The 16,640-nt window shown below is 43.2% G+C and overlaps 1 protein-coding gene across 1 annotated transcript in view; it reads right to left on the bottom strand.

Moving 5' to 3' along the window:
- Positions 1–16,640, bottom strand: part of LOC125512571 — an 81,221-nt gene that overhangs the window by 6,978 nt on the left and 57,603 nt on the right. Inside the window, exons 39-53 of the mRNA XM_048677665.1 lie at positions 8,960–9,268; positions 8,423–8,809; positions 8,020–8,338; positions 7,780–7,938; positions 7,525–7,688; positions 7,235–7,415; positions 6,876–7,145; positions 6,595–6,795; positions 4,612–4,666; positions 4,183–4,313; positions 3,520–4,029; positions 2,550–3,362; positions 2,218–2,294; positions 724–1,204; positions 555–641 (exon numbers count right to left, since the gene is read on the bottom strand). Of these exons, the coding sequence (XP_048533622.1) occupies positions 555–641; positions 724–1,204; positions 2,218–2,294; positions 2,550–3,362; positions 3,520–4,029; positions 4,183–4,313; positions 4,612–4,666; positions 6,595–6,795; positions 6,876–7,145; positions 7,235–7,415; positions 7,525–7,688; positions 7,780–7,938; positions 8,020–8,338; positions 8,423–8,809; positions 8,960–9,268 (4,144 nt within the window). The remainder of the gene's footprint in view (positions 1–554; positions 642–723; positions 1,205–2,217; positions 2,295–2,549; positions 3,363–3,519; positions 4,030–4,182; positions 4,314–4,611; positions 4,667–6,594; positions 6,796–6,875; positions 7,146–7,234; positions 7,416–7,524; positions 7,689–7,779; positions 7,939–8,019; positions 8,339–8,422; positions 8,810–8,959; positions 9,269–16,640) is intronic.

The following is a 16,640-nucleotide window of genomic DNA, read 5'->3' as shown; positions in this document are numbered from 1 at the left end:
AAACTCAGACCAAGGACGAGCCTATTGTCCGAGGTAAGTAACCCATATAAAAAGTTCCCGAAGCGCCAAAGCTCCGGCTGAACACCAGATGGCGAATTCGCTAGCAACACCATGGAAACATTTGTCCTAGCGCATTTTGTTTGAGATAAAGCATAGCTACTAAAAGAACTGTTCTTTACTTTTTTATGGTCCCAGCATGCATCAGGATATCAATTTATTGTCTCCAACTTATATATTTACTGATATACTGAGCTAAACCTTCTTTGACTACATATCACTATCCAATGCTGCCCGAGGCAAGGGAATAGATGAATGAGAGGCAACTATGACAATTACTTACCATGGGAGTGTCTGCATTTTAATCTTGTAAATTAAAATAGGTCTTTGTTCCTAGTTCCAAATTCCGTACGGCAATAGTATAAATCAGAACAGAACTAAAAATATGGCAAGTGAACTTGGCACCCAATAAATTCTACAGGCCAATATACGACCACGGACTCAAATTTACATAAATGAACTACAACATGGAGAAAATAACACATGAATATTCAAACCTTAGTCCTATCTGAAGCCATCTTCAGTTGAACTGAGAACCAATAATATGATCCATCAGAACCAAATGCTTTAACATCGACATTCTCCTGCACCAGATAAATGGCACTGAATCAGCAAAGTGTAGTGCATAAAAGCATAATCAAATGTGTGTAATATAGCATTGTCAACCTTGTTCTCGAGCTCAAATAGGGACACTCCAATACTGTACTGTTTACATCTTCCAACAGCCACACAAATCGCAACCTGTGCCGGGCGGAAGGTGTTATCCCGAGACTCGCGCGTATGTGTCGAGCTGTTCACATAATCCTGTGGTGAAAGCATTATATAGTTCATAGCACAATCTTCGATAACTTCTAATATTTGTGTGTTTTTCTGTGATACGCTGCCTCTTCTGACAAGGGACTTTGAAGAATATCTGAGGGAAAATTTTGAAGATTTAGCCACTCTGCTCAATGAGTCTGGTCTACTGAGTGAGTCCGGTCTGCACAGTGAGTCTGCATCTGCATTTACTGCTTGTTCAATTTCCACAACACGATAAGCTAGTGGAATGGAAGAATTGTTTTTTATCCAATATGGAACAAATAATCTTATCGTCTTTGGTGCAGCATCACTTGCTCCCAGATCATGTTCAACGCTAACACGCAATTTCCTAATTTGATACACAAGCGAAAAACATTAGAAATACTAAACAATTGAGTCCATAATCATAGTTAACATTAAAAAAATATAGAACACTCAGTCAAGTATTATCAATCTAGCGCGCCTATCAATAAATATGTACTGTTTTTACTCAAAATATATGGTGTTTGGATATTTGTTGATAAATACTCCCTCCATCCGGAAATACTTGTCATCAAAATGGATCAAAGGGGATGTATCTAGATGTATTTTAGTTCTAGATACATCTCTTTTTATCCATTTTGATGACAAGTATTTTCGGACGGAGGGAGTATAGGCTATTTTGAACGCAATATATATGTTACTGATGTAGTACAAAGTTGAGTCACTTATTTTGGGACGGAGGGAGTAGTTAGGAAAGTGATTGACTACAAACTAAATCCAAAAGGTCACCTATTTTTCTTTCAAAAGAAGAAACAGGTCACATACTCCCTCCGTCCAGAATTACTTGTCGCATAAATGGATGTATCTAGACGTATTTTTAATTCTATAATACATCCATTTCTACGACAAGTAATTCGGGGCGGAGGGAGTATTTTGACCAGATCATGTAGGTTTTTTCTATACTGAAAATAAGTTTTTATGCAAGAAAACGCAAGAGTGGATGCTAGATTGCTAGATCAAACTGTTATGGAGAATTTTAAATGGATCCCAAAAGAACAATACAAGCTAATGCACCTTCACAACCAGCCGGTGTGGCATATATTGATATGAATATCATGTAATCAGAGAGTAGAGGGCTTCAGTAAACCAAACGTTATGAATGGGCTCAAATTCAAGTTGTACAGAATTGTGTAACATATGGCAACAAATGTGATGCGGCATTTCCCAAAACAAAATGCAAAAAATACTGTGGCTACATAGGTTGTTTGTTTGGACACCATCGGAAGAAAAGATGAAATGCAAAAACTACATCTTGGTTGTACTCAAATTACTGTTCGTGAAATTCTACTAGGAAAAGCTGAAAGAATAAAAGCTTCAAACCTCTGGGTTCGTTTCTGAACCATCCAGAAAGAAGAAACGTGTTCCAGGGACAGCAAGTCCATTATCAGTTCAGCATCCTAAAAGGAATGAGAAATGGAAAAATTACTTTAATCCCTCAAGTAAGTATACATGCAAGGCAGGTAACATAAATTAGTGATCTGTCTGGTAAGAAGAAAAAGAGATGGGAACAGCAGGATAGTACAAAGCGTATTCCAGAAACCAGCGGATTTATCACACCTATGTGCTATAGATCTCTAACTACACTATCATAAGAAGAACCATGATCCATTAGTTTGGTTTGGAAATGTTCTACACAGACACAAATGCATTACCTTTTCTAAAATCCAGTCATTTTGAACAAACAGTGTGAGATAAATGGATTTCCGAATATCTGCTGAATAAATGAATGCGCTTCCACCTGACGATACAATACCATGCTGCCTTTCAACCATATTACCTTCAGCTGACTTCTCCCAAATAGAATACTCAGCTTCATATGGAAGCTTATTTTCAAGTCTAAGAATTGAATTGAAAGAGAACTTCCAGTCGTAAACAGGCATATTTAAGTCCGTATGAACAATGGAAGCATCAACTCCAACACTAAGCCAGAAATATTGTTTGATACCAACAAGAGGGGAGCAGTATGAAAGAACATCTTTTTTCTCGAGCTCAGCAAGCCTAAGAACAGAATTCTTTGATGGAACAGATGATTGTTTCATGGTGCTTTGCCTAGAAAGTGAAGACTGCTGCTGCTTAGGTAGGCTGTCACAACCTAGTGAAAGAACCTGACTCCAATTGTATGATTCGTCTGATTTTACAGAAAAAGGCCGAACTTGCAAGCACAAATCCATATCTTTGATCATGGCTGTCCAAGGCAACGCTGTAGATGAATATGGATCCACAATAGCAACTACATTCCTAGCTATTTCCACACTTTGTTCTTGCAATAGCTGCCTCGTACGTACCCAACACCTTCGTCTAACATAGTCATGTGGTGATTTAGAAGATCTCCAGGATGACGGCCAGTTTAAGTTTTGAATATCAGCAGCATACGCCCATCCATCACAATCTACAGAAGTAGATTTTTCGATTTTCCATGGTGAAGTCCACTTCCAATCAGGTGGAAGACGAGGTTCAAAGAATGCCTTCATAATAAGTTGCATAGTTTTGTTAGATTAGAAGCTAATAACTTTTGTTATAATATATGTCATTTTTTGCATAACCTAAAACCAAATATAATGTATATTTCCTCAAATAAAGGAAAGATTGATTTCCTTGATCAACAGGCCCAAAAGAAATTACCTTGGATGAGTAAGAGCAGTCCTTGGTGCTCCATTGGCCCAACTCAATTCCATGATCACTAGAATGGTTACTTGTCCATCCTGAAATGGGTTGGTACCACTGGTTTTCAAATACTTCATCAACGTTGTTGGTGGAACTGGTTGATTTATCATTTATCATGGAGCTATTAAGGTTGTTTATGGGACATACAGAAACTTCAAGTTTTATGTCAGAATCATTAGCAATAACAGCAAGGGACCTCAAAGTTGCATGTTTCTTTCCATTTTTCATGGTGATCTCAAACGCAAAGTGATTACTATTAAGTGATTTTGGGATGATTGACAGTGGTAAAACTGCAGTAAAACTTTCCCATGGACCATCTGGGGTAAGCCCTACACAGAAACCAGTCTCTGCATTGCTTATGCTATCTTTCCAGCTCTGGAAGTCTGTTTGAGTAGATCGTTCTATGTAACAACATGAAAGTACTAAAGCACCACAGCCTTTCCTGTCTCCCTCATCGAGTCCTGTGGCCTACAAAATGTTAAATATGCTTAAGTTGATGTAATATAAATTAAACAAGTAATTAAGGATGCTAACTGATGAGCAAATTTAATATAAATTAAAAAAAGTTTTTTTTAACATTGTCAAAATAGCTCAGCAAGTTCTACAAAACAAAAGAACTACCTTCCCAGTAAGAGGACATGTCATTACTCGCTTGACATCAGCAGCTTGCTGAAGGATTCTGATAGAAGCAGCTCGTTTCAATGTTGTTGTTCCCCTTCCAATAGGGATTGACAAAGAACCAAGTACTTCACCTTACAAATGAATGAAGGGTGTTATTCAAATCCTAAACATTACTCTCTAGTAGCCAAATTTCCCATGCAAGTGTAAGATTTAGTTCACATATAACAGATAGTAGGCAAACGGGTAGTTCCGAAGGAAAGAGGCAAAGAAAAAATTGGAAGTTAGAAAAATGGAATCAGTATTTTGCTGTTAAGAAGAAACAACCAATAAGAAATACATAATGATCTTATAAATGGATTTGACAGGAAATATGAACAAAAAATCAAGAGGAAGCTGCTAAATGCCATACAGTTTTTATTATAAAATTACCTTTGCCAGCCTTTGATGCCAAATTTGTTACCTCAATCTCTAAATTAGCTGATGCCTGCAAAGCCCAGGAAATAACAATTAATGCAATCCTACTAATACACTCATACAAGAAGATGCGAAATATTTCACGAATGAGATATAATAAGGTCCGGCCAGGCCTACTAGGCTATGAGAAGTTATTACACTATGATCTGGCCACGGTACTACAAGACAGGCATAAAAAGAATGACTGTGCTATGTGGGGGGACGTGCCCATGGTGTCTTATGTGAGGACTACACTAGAAAACTTTTATTTCTCAAACCATTAATCCGATTGATGATCCGCTTTCCCTGTTGGTTTCACCGTGGCGAGATCTTCGAAACTAGATCCAATATCGATATGTTTTGACAACTTTTTTCACCAGCAGTTACCAGATTAGTTTCACTTACCAGATTTAAATACACTTAGTTATCAGATGATGGGATGCCATTCTCTATTAGTCTAAGACTTGCACCATACTACTTTTATGACATATTATCATTTTATACTTGTAATATTTGAAAAACTCACTTTGTAGCTGTACAAAAGGAATGGAATGCCTAATAACACATGTAAATTATTGCCTGGTGACCATTCATGTTATTGTGGAAACTGTGTGTTGCTAAATATGGTAACCACGCACTATAATCTGGTAACTGGTGGCGACAAAAAATCATCTAAACATGCCAATAAGGATCTTATTTTGAAGCCCTCGTGATGCGGAGCATCCCACGTTCATCCCCATGTACACTCCGACTACTCTCCAAGCCCCAAGAGGACATATGACGAGACCTCGAACATACGCCATTGGACACAAGGTGAACTCGCTCCTCTCCGAACTTCCACTTTCTACATGTGAGACATGGCTACTACCTCCAACGTGTGTGCTATGCATGATCAGGTACTTAGAGGAAAGCCACGGAGCCACCACATCCAACGGAAGAGCTAGCAAGGACGCCAAGTACAAGGACCAAGAGAAGAAGCTGCCCGAAGTCTTCAGCCACCGGACGACCGGGCAACGCCGGACGTCCGACGCCTGGGCACTCATCCAGCAAGAAGGGCCAGCCAACGGAAGCTACAGCGGCCAGACATCCGACAAGTACCGGACGTCCGACACACTCCAGCGACCGGACGCCCGATCGTCTCCGGAAATCCGGCGCCACCTCAACCGAGCCAAAACGCCGGACGTCCGACAAGTATCGGACGACCGGACCCTCGCGAGCCACCAGACGTCTGGTACCTGTCGGGCCCGAGGCCCATGTATCCCCCACTTACCCCTTCGTGTCCCTAGACTATATATACTCCTCCACCTCCTCCTCGTTAGGGTTAGCGTTGTGATAGCTCATTTGAGAGATAGAGCTTCGCTCATCCATACGCATCTACTCCTTGAGAGAGACCGCGGCCCCTCTTCGGAGAAGATCCACCTTGGATTCAAGACCCCCTCTTGGGCGGCCCCATCAAGACCTCACGGAGAAGAACCGGTTATCCTATGTATCGTCCTTTCTTGGATTCGGATCTTGCATCTCTTTGTGTTTCGAGGTTCTAGCACATGTGTGATCATACTTGTTGGTTTGAGTGTTCTCTTGTGTTCCCCTCGTGATTCTCCCCTCGTGTTTCCCCTCGTGTTCTTCGCGGGATCCGCTCCTTTCGTGAAAGATCGGCCATCTAGGGTTCCACCCTACATCACCTCGTCAACACGAACTCGCCAGTGAAGACATATCACTAATCTGATTAACAGTTTGTGAGATAAATCATTTCAATAAATCAAATTTAGCAATTATTGTTGATGATGTCAAAGCGAGGTGTAAGATTATGCATGCATGCATATCTCTCTCCCTTATAGGGACTGCTCTATTAACAACATGTCGCTCTCTAAAGCAATGTGGGGCTCGTCCCACCATAGATTTCCATTAAAAGGGTGAATCATCAAATAAATTTCACTGAAACCACTACTGAAAAATTACCTGTTCTGGAACTTCAAATATAAAATGTTCATTCCACTTAGCATGATGTGTCTGTAACTCAGCTGTTTTCACAGGATTTACGCATCTTGTCCTGGCACTCTGTGGGAATACCTTGTACTGATCAGAAGTCTGACTTCCTATGAGCAAGCGCAGAGCACAGAAGTAGCTATGATCATTGCCATCATCTACGATAGGCAAGCCCTGTCATGTAGAAAAAACATACTGTGAGTGCCATACTGAGAAGTTGCCTGCGCAAAGCATAACATAAGTATAAGTATGACCTTGGACTCAAAGATCTGTATGACAACATAATATCTTGCTTCCGTAGAATTTGACAATACATTTAGCTTATCGGAAAACCTCGCAGGCGGCATCAACAGTGAAATTTGATTGTCATGCTGTAATAGCTGAATGGTGTTTTCAGTATCTTCTTGTTTCTTAAGATAAACATCACATCCTAATTTGTTCTCGAAAACTACCCTCTGGAAATCATCTTCATCCAACGCAGAACTGGACAAATTGTCAGCTATTTTTAAATTTTCCAAAGAATCCTGAAAAACAGGTGGAGAGAGAATATAAATCATTACAGGAAGTTTACAAAAAGCAGCAATAGTCAAGTAGTTGAAATGATAGATGAAACCTCATTTCTGATTGATGATCTATTTTCAAGATCAATTTGTCTTCGCCATGAAATTAAAGTTTCGATAAGCAAATCAAGATTTGCAGAACTCAGGTTGACATTTAGAGGACTTGTTGCAGAAACACGAATCCTCTTACCAACTTTGGAAGGAGGGTGCTCACTGGTATCATATGTTTCCAACCTAAAATAAAGATTGAACAAATATAATGTAGTGCAGAAACAGTGAATTTGTCAGAACAGTATAATTTTGTCAGGTGGATGGAAACAAGAAACAGTCAAGTAGAACTTACTTGAATATTCCATCAAATGGCTCAACCAAAGGTTCCCATGCTTCCAAGTGTCTATTGAATGTGGATGCAGCAATTGAACAGATCAACACGACATTAATTGTCTCAAATCTCCCATGTGTTGCAAGATTTATACTCGAGATTGTAGTGTCGAAAATTGGTGTGACCTAAATATTCAGAAATTATGTAACTAGAAAATACAAATATTTCAACAATTTCTTTCCATTTCAAGAAACATAATTTAGCATGCCTACGCACCATTCCACACGAGCTGTCTAGGATGCTGATTGACAAAGATCCCAGCTTCAACTCAGCAGTAACATTGTCAGGTGCCTTTGGCTTAGCATGATCTGCAATACTGTATGCCAATCGAGCTGATGGTTTTTTCAGATCAGGCCGTGCAAGGAAAGTACATCCCTAAAACATCACAGAGTGTTGGATTCATACAACCATGAGCTAATAATGTATAAAGAAATTGATTCAAACATAACAGATAACCTGATTTCCAACTTTCCAGATGCTCCAGCAGTTAGGTCCCTTTGAGCTGGAAGACCTTGAGATAGGGTCCTCTGAGATATTTGCTTGATTCACCAAACCCAACTTAGGGCAGCAAATGGAATCCTTGCTTGGCATCTCATCTGTTTTTGTCACAACACATCCAAGAGAAGCATATCCAGGAGGCGCCACTGGATACCACAAGAATATGTCATCAATGCCCTTTTTGTCAATTTGTGCTACTTTCATGAATCGTACAGGCTTTTCAGAAACTATCTTGTCGTCACACTTGAAAAGAATGCCAAGAGTAGGTGGTTCAAGCCTGAAAGAATCATGAAATATGTGAACAAGTATCAGAAAGCACGGAGTATTTGAAAACTATATATCTATATTAAGAAATCATTACCCTTCAGTTATACAGTCGCCAACTGGAGCGAAGCCGAAACGAGGTAATGGCCGCCATATTGAAAATGGCCTCCTTGAGTCGCCACCTTTATCCCACCATATTCTTTCAAAATGTGGAGTAGACGTGCAATAGCTACTTGGTCTTGACAAAGTTCTAACAACATCCCACCCAGAAGTACTCTTAGGATTACTTAATTGATCAGTTGGCTGGTCACTCCGAACAGGAGAATCTGCAGCCAGATCTTTAATGATATAGCAATTTGGATTCCTTAGCAGAACATGATGCAAATCAAGAGCTTCTGTTCTACTGGGTTGGTTTGCAGAACTGTGTGCATGGAATGTGCCAATCACATTGTCCACACGCCAGATGCTAAATCCAGAAAGTATTCTGCAGAAAAAGGATAAAAGGTGAATCCATGATACCACTGTTGGTGTTTTCATTCAAACTCTAGGTAGGTTCTAGAAACTCTTTTCATGAGGTGAAACAATCAAACAACACAATGGCAGGCCAAATAACAAAGAATGATGGTGTCATTACCCAGGAGCAGACGAGAGTGTGTGTATGCAGTCTGAAAATGTCGCAGAAGTCACTAGATCAGAACGAAGGCAGTACACAACATTATTGGAAGGTGGCTGATTTCCACTATTTACCACACATCCTAGAGCTAAGTATCCACGCGGCGGCACAGGAACCCAGATTGAACAGTCATTTTGCTCATTTGACTTCTTGGAATCCACTAAGTCTAGAGATCCAGGTAATGTATGTACAAGCCTAAAGCCAAGAGGTTTCCGCACACGGCCATAGGTGTTGCTTAAAGCAACCACAACCTGAGAAGGTGGCACAGACCTGAAAAGGCAAAGTCAAACATTATATTAGCATTAGCAGGAGAAAGATGAAAGGTTAAAGGGGAAAGATAGCAACCAGATCAGCGAACTGTCTAAAAAATGTACATATTACTTTGTGATGACCTTACTAGGTAAGGATCACAATCACTAGATAAACCACTCTGAATTTGAATTTTATTACAGAGATGGAGTTTACGTGAGGTAGAAGAAAGAAATGGGGAATGGGGAATTAGACTGGGCGACTATCCTGTTACAGATTCGCTGTCTTGCTCGACTGAACCCTGGTCTATAAGTACACACCGCTCGCGCGGCCACGGCCCGCTGACCATTACACCGCACACGGCCCAAGGCCCAGAACTAGAATACTAAAGCTAGCCTGCTGTGATTACAGCCCCTATTCCTTCGTTGTTCCCTCCTGACGGTCACGGTTGCTGACAGTGCCTCCCTCTGAAGATCCAGCATGGTATCTCCTCTTCAAAACCTCATAGTCCTCCCATGTTGCCGTTTCTTCGGACAGTCCCGACCATTGCATGAGTACTTGCACATGCACTGCATTGCCTTTCTTGACCATTTTCCTGTCCAACACCTTCTCAGGGACTACATTGGCCACTGATAAATCCACTGGCGTTGGCAAATCTGAAAACACAGGAGTGTGGTCTGGCCGGTGCTCCTTTAGTTGAGACACATGAAACACAGGATGAATGAGAGCCTTTTCTGGTAATTGTAGTTTATATGCTGATGGTCCAATTCGTTCCAGAATTTCAAAAGGGCCATAGTATTTGTAAGCAAGTTTGGGACAAGGACGATTGACCACTGTGTGTTGGGCGTATGGCTGCAGTTTCAGATACACCACCTCCCGCACTGAGAATGATCTGTCCGATCTGTGCCTGTCAGCAAAATGCTTCATCTTTGCTTGTGCTTTCATCAAATTGGCTTTTAGCAAAGCAAAATGAGCTTGGTGTTCTCTCAACCATTGTTCCACTTCCACATTGTCAGACTGGAGGAGAGAAGAGAAAAACCCATAGGTAGGACTGTACCCATATAAGGCCTTGAACGGTGAGCATCCCAAGGCAGTATGGAAGTTGGTGTCATACCAAAACTCAGCCAGAGGCAGCCAATTGTGCCATTTATGAGGAGTGTCATGCACTGCACATCTTAAATACATCTCCAAACACTGGTTGACCCTTTCACTCTGACCATCGGTCTGTGGGTGATACGCTGTTGTCATGTGCAGCTTGGTGTCCCACAGCTTAAACAAGTCTTTCCAGAAATGACTTGTAAATTTTTTATCCCTATCAGAAACTATTGTGTGAGAAAGTCCATGCAGCTTCACAATAGTTTCTAAAAAAACTTTTGCTACCACCGGAGCAGAAAATGGATGTCTGAGAGGAATAAAGTGGGCATACTTGGTATATCTGTCCACCACCACTAGTATCACGCTGTAGCCAGCGGACTTGGGAAGCCCTTCAACGAAATCCATAGCTACATGTTGCCAGGGTCCTTCAGGAACTGGTAGAGGGTTCAGCAACCCGGGATATTTGCAGTGTTCATGCTTAGCTTTTTGACAAACATCACATTGTTGCACAAACTCAGTGACATCAGCTTTTAACCCAAACCAAGCAAACAACTTGTGCAATCTCTGGAAGGTGGCCTATATACCCGAGTGGCCCCCAAGAGCACTTGCATGGAAGGCCGAAATGAGCTTTGTTTTAAGAGCAGAATTTGCCCCTATCCAAATTCGGTCTTGCATCTTAATAATCCCTTGTTGCAAGGAAAATCCTTCCACATTGTCATTAGCTATTGCCAGCTGCTGCAACAGTTGTTGGGCTTGAGGGTCCACTTCATATGAGTTCAATACCTCTTGCAACCATACTGGCTGACTCCGTGAAGTTGTGGTGATAGCCAACAAGTGACCCACTCTAGACAAGGCATCAGCCACGTATTTTCACTACCCTTTTTGTATTGGAATTGGAATTGCAGCCCCACCAGTTTGGTCATTGCTTTCCCCTGCAAGTCAGAAGTCAACACTTGATCTCCCAGTTGACACAAACTCTGATGATCTGTCTTAATAATGAAGGGTCCTCTCTGGACATATGCTCTCCATTTTTCTACTGCCATCATGATCGCCAAAAACTCCTTCTCATAAATTGATAGCTGCTGATTTTTGATGCCCAGAGCTTTGCTGTAGAAGGCCACAGGGTGAGCATCTTGTATGAGAACTGCTCCTATCCCAGTGGAGCAAGCATCAGTTTCAATTGTAAATTGTTTGTTGAAATCGGGCAAACCAAGCACTGGAGTGGTGGACATGGCCAATTTCAACTTGTCGAATGCCAGATGGGCCTCATCGGACCAAGCAAAGCTGTTTTTCTGCAGTAACTGAGTTAGTGGTTTTGCAATAATGCCATAGTGCCTGACAAACTTCCTATAGTATCCGGTTAGACCTAGAAACCCACTCAGTTCCGTTACATTTTGGGGTACAGGCCAATCCATCATCACTTTAGTTTTCTCATGGTCTGTAGCTACCCCCTCATCAGAGATAATATGCCCCAGATATTCCAGTTTCTGCTGGGCAAAGGTGCACTTACTGAGTTTGGCATAGAACTGATTTTCTCTCAACACTTGGAACACCTCTCTCAAGTGGTTGACATGTTCCTCCAAGGACTCACTGAACACCAGTATGTCATCCATGAAAATGACCACACACTTCCTGTTTCCTTTGGAAAAACACCAGTTCATTACTCCTTGAAAAGTTTCAGGTGCAGTGGCTAAACCAAATTCTGATCTGGTGGTAGCCAGCTTTTAAATCCAACTTGGTAAACCATTTAGCGCCTGCAAGTTCATCCAGTAGTTCATCCATAATTGGCATTGGAAACCTACTTTTGACAGTAATGGAATTTAACTTTCTGTAATCCACACAAAACCTCCAAGTGCCATCCTTCTTCTTGACTAGCAACACAGGAGAGGCAAAAGGACTGACACTAGGTGTAATCAAGCCAGCTTCTAACATTTCTGCCACTTGTTTCTCAATTTCATCCTTTTGCAAGGGAGAGTACCTATATGGCCTGACATTCACTGGTACTGCTCCAGGTATGAGATGGATAGCGTGATCCAGGGGTCTAGTGGGAGGCAAAGACTTTGGATCATTAAACACATCAGCAAACTCATCAATGACAACTTGAACTTCTGGATGGATTGTGTTGCTTTTAGTGTTATGAACAGGGACCAGCAAGGCAGTGGCCCAAATGTCATTCCCTCTATGCCATCTCATGGCCTGTTCCACTGACAATTCTTGTAAACCGGGTTTGTCGCTTTTAGTAATTCCTTGCAGAGTAATGAGTTGATCCTGATAGTTAAATCTGACCCATTTTTCCTTCCACTGACAAGTCATTTCTCCCCATTGCTCCAACCAGTCCATACCAAGTATCATATCATACCCTCCCAGGTCCAATACCTTCAGAGGATAACTGAAGGTATGCCCCTGTACCCACCAATGCATTTCCGGCACAAACGCAGAACACTGCAGCCTCTCTCCATTTGCTACTTTTACTGGCCATGGTGATTGCAACTTCTGAGGAGTGACTTGAACTCTAGATAATATTTGAGAATCAATGAAACTATGATTGCTCCCAGAATCAAGTAAAATTATCAAGTAAAATTAACACCACCTGATTGCCAATCAGGGCTCTCAACCTAACAGTCTGGGGATAATCAGCTTCTGACAGTGCATTGACTGAAATCTGCATGTCTGCCAGAGAAGTTTCTTGTTCCACAATAGCATCTAGTAACTCATCCGATAGGATGTCAGGATCTGCCCCTTGCATTGCTTGAACAGCCCCTTGAGGTGCAGTTTTAGTGCACAAATGGCCCGGCATGTATTTGTCCCCACAACTGAAACACAACCCATTGGCCCTTCTGAATTCTTTGAGCTGTCTAGCTTTCCATAGATCTCCTACCACCACTGGTTGAGCCTTGTAATCAGTTTTTTTGGACCCATTGCTTTGTGGTTTGTCCATTTAAGATGTTTGCTTCTGGCCAAGACCTCTTCCTGAATACCAGCATACATCGCAGCTTCGCTGATTGTAGCTGGTATTTGCATCTCCACCGCAGCTCTCAACTCCTCTCTCAGACCCAACACAAACCTAATTACCAGGAATGTGTCACTAACTGTGTTTTCATACAGCAGCAACTGGTAAGTTAATTGCGTAAACTCTCTTTTGTACTCAGCCACTGACCCAGACTGTTTAAGCATCATCAACTCTTTCATTTTGTGTCTATGCACGTTGACATCAAACTCTGACATCACAGCAGAGCGAAACTCATGCCAATTAGGCCACTGATGAGTCAGTTTATACGCATGAAACCAATTGGCCGCATCACCATACAAATGCAGGGAAGCTGATGTGACTCTGAAGAACTCCGGAATTTCATACAGTGAGAAATAAGCTTCGCATCCATCGAGCCAAATTCGCACGTCAGTGCCATCAAAACGAGGGAAGTCCATTTTGGGCATCCACGGTCTACGCGGATGCTGATCCTGACAATCAGACACAAACGCCTCCTTCTGCTTATCCAAATTGGGCTGGGACTTGTTCTGAACTGGCGGCGCATTGGGTATCGGTGCTTGGTTCCTCAGTTGCGATGTTATTTGCGGGGGTGACCCCAATATGCCTTCGTTCCCCGCTGGTGAAACTGTGGGTGACGCCTGTTTGTGTAACTGATCACGGGCTGCTGCCATCTAGTCCTGCCTTACCTCTCCAATGGATTTCAAAGTCAAATTGACATTGCTCTGAATCACATCGATGCGTTCCACCTGCGTGTTGAACTTCTGATCCAATTCTTCTATCCTGGTGAACAATTCATCGATGCGGCCGATTTTGTCTCCCAAACCTGATAGCACCTCCAGCCTCTGCATCACCCTTGTCTCAAATGCCTCCATGGAGCCTAGGACCAACTCTGTCTGCACACTGGCCTTGGGAGGAGCCGTGGTGCCCCCTGGATCTACCGCCGCCCAGGTCAGCGAGTACCGGGGCGCCGCTGACCGTCTCCGCACGCGCCCTGTCCTCTGCAACCGATCTCCCACGCCTCCACTGCAGCGCCAATTTGGTTGCCGCCTCGGAATTTTACACCCAGCTGAAAATCACCGGGAAACCGAGCGCGTACCTGGATCCGCTGCCGAATGATCTCCGCCGCCCTGATTGCTCTCCACCGCCGGTGCTGGAACGAAGCACCAGACCCACCGCCTCCGCAAACTCCGTCGACGAGCCGGGATTTTACGGGAGAGCCCAACCGAAGCGCCGACGAGCCCAATTCGCCTCCCCGCCGCCGATCGCCCGAATCTGATACCAACTGTGATGACCTTACTAGGTAAGGATCACAATCACTAGATAAACCACTCTGAATTTGAATTTTATTACAGAGATGGAGTTTACGTGAGGTAGAAGAAAGAAATGGGGAATGGGGAATTAGACTGGGCGACTATCCTGTTACAGATTCGCTGTCTTGCTCGACTGAACCCTGGTCTATAAGTACACACCGCTCGCGCGGCCACGGCCCGCTGACCATTACACCGCACACGGCCCAAGGCCCAGAACTAGAATACTAAAGCTAGCCTGCTGTGATTACAGCCCCTATTCCTTCGCTGTTCCCTCCTGACGGTCACGGTTGCTGACATACTTCTCACAGAACTGAAATACTATTGCATATTTTATACTCAACATTTTTTATGTCTTAGAACACAGTAGAAACTAATGCATTTTTCTTTAGCTTCTCTGCCAAACAGAATAGGGATAGAACTAACAAAAAAAAGGTGAAATAGGTCAATGGGCATTGTTATTATGAACCTTATTGTAACTGCTAGTTGAGACAATGGATTATGGAAATAACAAAGTAGAATTTATAACTACATGTCCCTCATTTATGATAATCTTAAGGTGTAGGCAAGTCTTGCATGTAGTTACTGCCAGGTTTTGAAACCCCACTTATATTAAGTGGCTTCCTGGACTGAAAAAGCTGTTCTTAACATAGCTTGGTTATCAGACCATGCTGGATCTGATTTTCTAAAACCTGGCCTGGTATATCACTAAACTCCTCCATTTCACACAACTATTAAGAGGAGCAACTTGTTTGTATTACATCCCATGGCCAAGGCCTCCTGAGCAGCCTCGCTGAACCTTAGACGTCCTAGGATCACGCTCGCAAGACTTGGCGAACCTTGATGCCCCCTTTATGGAGGTATGGGAGGTGGTGCGTCGGATGCCGCTAGGGATGGCGCCGAGACCGGACAAATTCACGGCGGAGTTCCTTCAGGCCTGTTGGGGGACCGTTGATGCGGAGCATCCTACGGTCATCCCTATGGACCTACCATCGTCTCACGAAGTGCCAAGAGGACCTATGACTCGAGCTAGAGCTAGAGCTCTCGAGACCGAGGTGACTTCTCTCCTTAGTGATATTACATATGATCCTCTCGAGACATGGCTACTACCTAAGTCCGAGATGTTGTGCATGATTAGGTACCAAGAGGACCCTCCCGAAGATGCACGTGAAGACGGACAAGCCGCCAAGTCCACGGATGAAGAGAACCAACGAAAGAAGAAGAAGGCAGCTCCAGGGCCTGGACATCCGGCCCCGCTCCAGCCCGGACATCCGGCCACTGCCCGGAAATCCGGCGCCCGTCACAGAACATACCCGAAGCTGAACCACTTCAGCATGGACATCCGGCCACTCGTGAAAGCCCGGACATCCGGCCACTCGTGAAAGCCCGGACATCCAGCCCGATGCCCGGACGTCCAGCCTCCCCTGTCTGCGCACAGTGAAAGGGCCCGAGGCGCGTGTACCCTTCGCCCACCTTGACTATATACACTCTTCTCCTACCTACATTTTAGGGTTAGCAAAGTAGTAGCTCATTAGAGAAAGAGCTTTGCTCATCCTGCTCAACCGCTCTTCTTTCACTTCATCCTCATCAAGACGGAGCCGCTCAAGTCGACACTCCGACTACACCATCTTCGGCTCAAGTACACCGACATCCACAGCGCCCGAACGAACCACTACATCTTCAAGATGAAAGGAAAGGAGTACGTACTTCGCCCTATGTCTCCAAGCCAAATGATCGCCGACAAGCAAGCCACCCATCGTGGAGAGAATAGTGAGATAGCGAACCACCAAAAAGAGAGTGAGCGCCACAAGCCCAAATTGAGTGACTCCACAATGAGCGAAAAGATGAACCTAGTTCTATTTGCCATCAAACGTGAGATAAGAGAAGTGTGTGAGAACCCATCTAGTGTGCTACACTATATCCTTTTGTACAAGGACGAGGCACCAAAAGCTAACACCTCTCACACTCTACCTTTAGTGTTGTCTTCTCTTTTGCAGAATTT

This window comes from Triticum urartu, chromosome 6 (genome assembly GCF_003073215.2).
Source record: "Triticum urartu cultivar G1812 chromosome 6, Tu2.1, whole genome shotgun sequence".
In the NCBI taxonomy this organism is placed as follows: domain Eukaryota; kingdom Viridiplantae; phylum Streptophyta; class Magnoliopsida; order Poales; family Poaceae; genus Triticum; species Triticum urartu.
The sequence above is the reverse complement of the archived record's forward strand: the minus strand, read 5'-3'. Positions and strand labels throughout refer to the sequence as shown.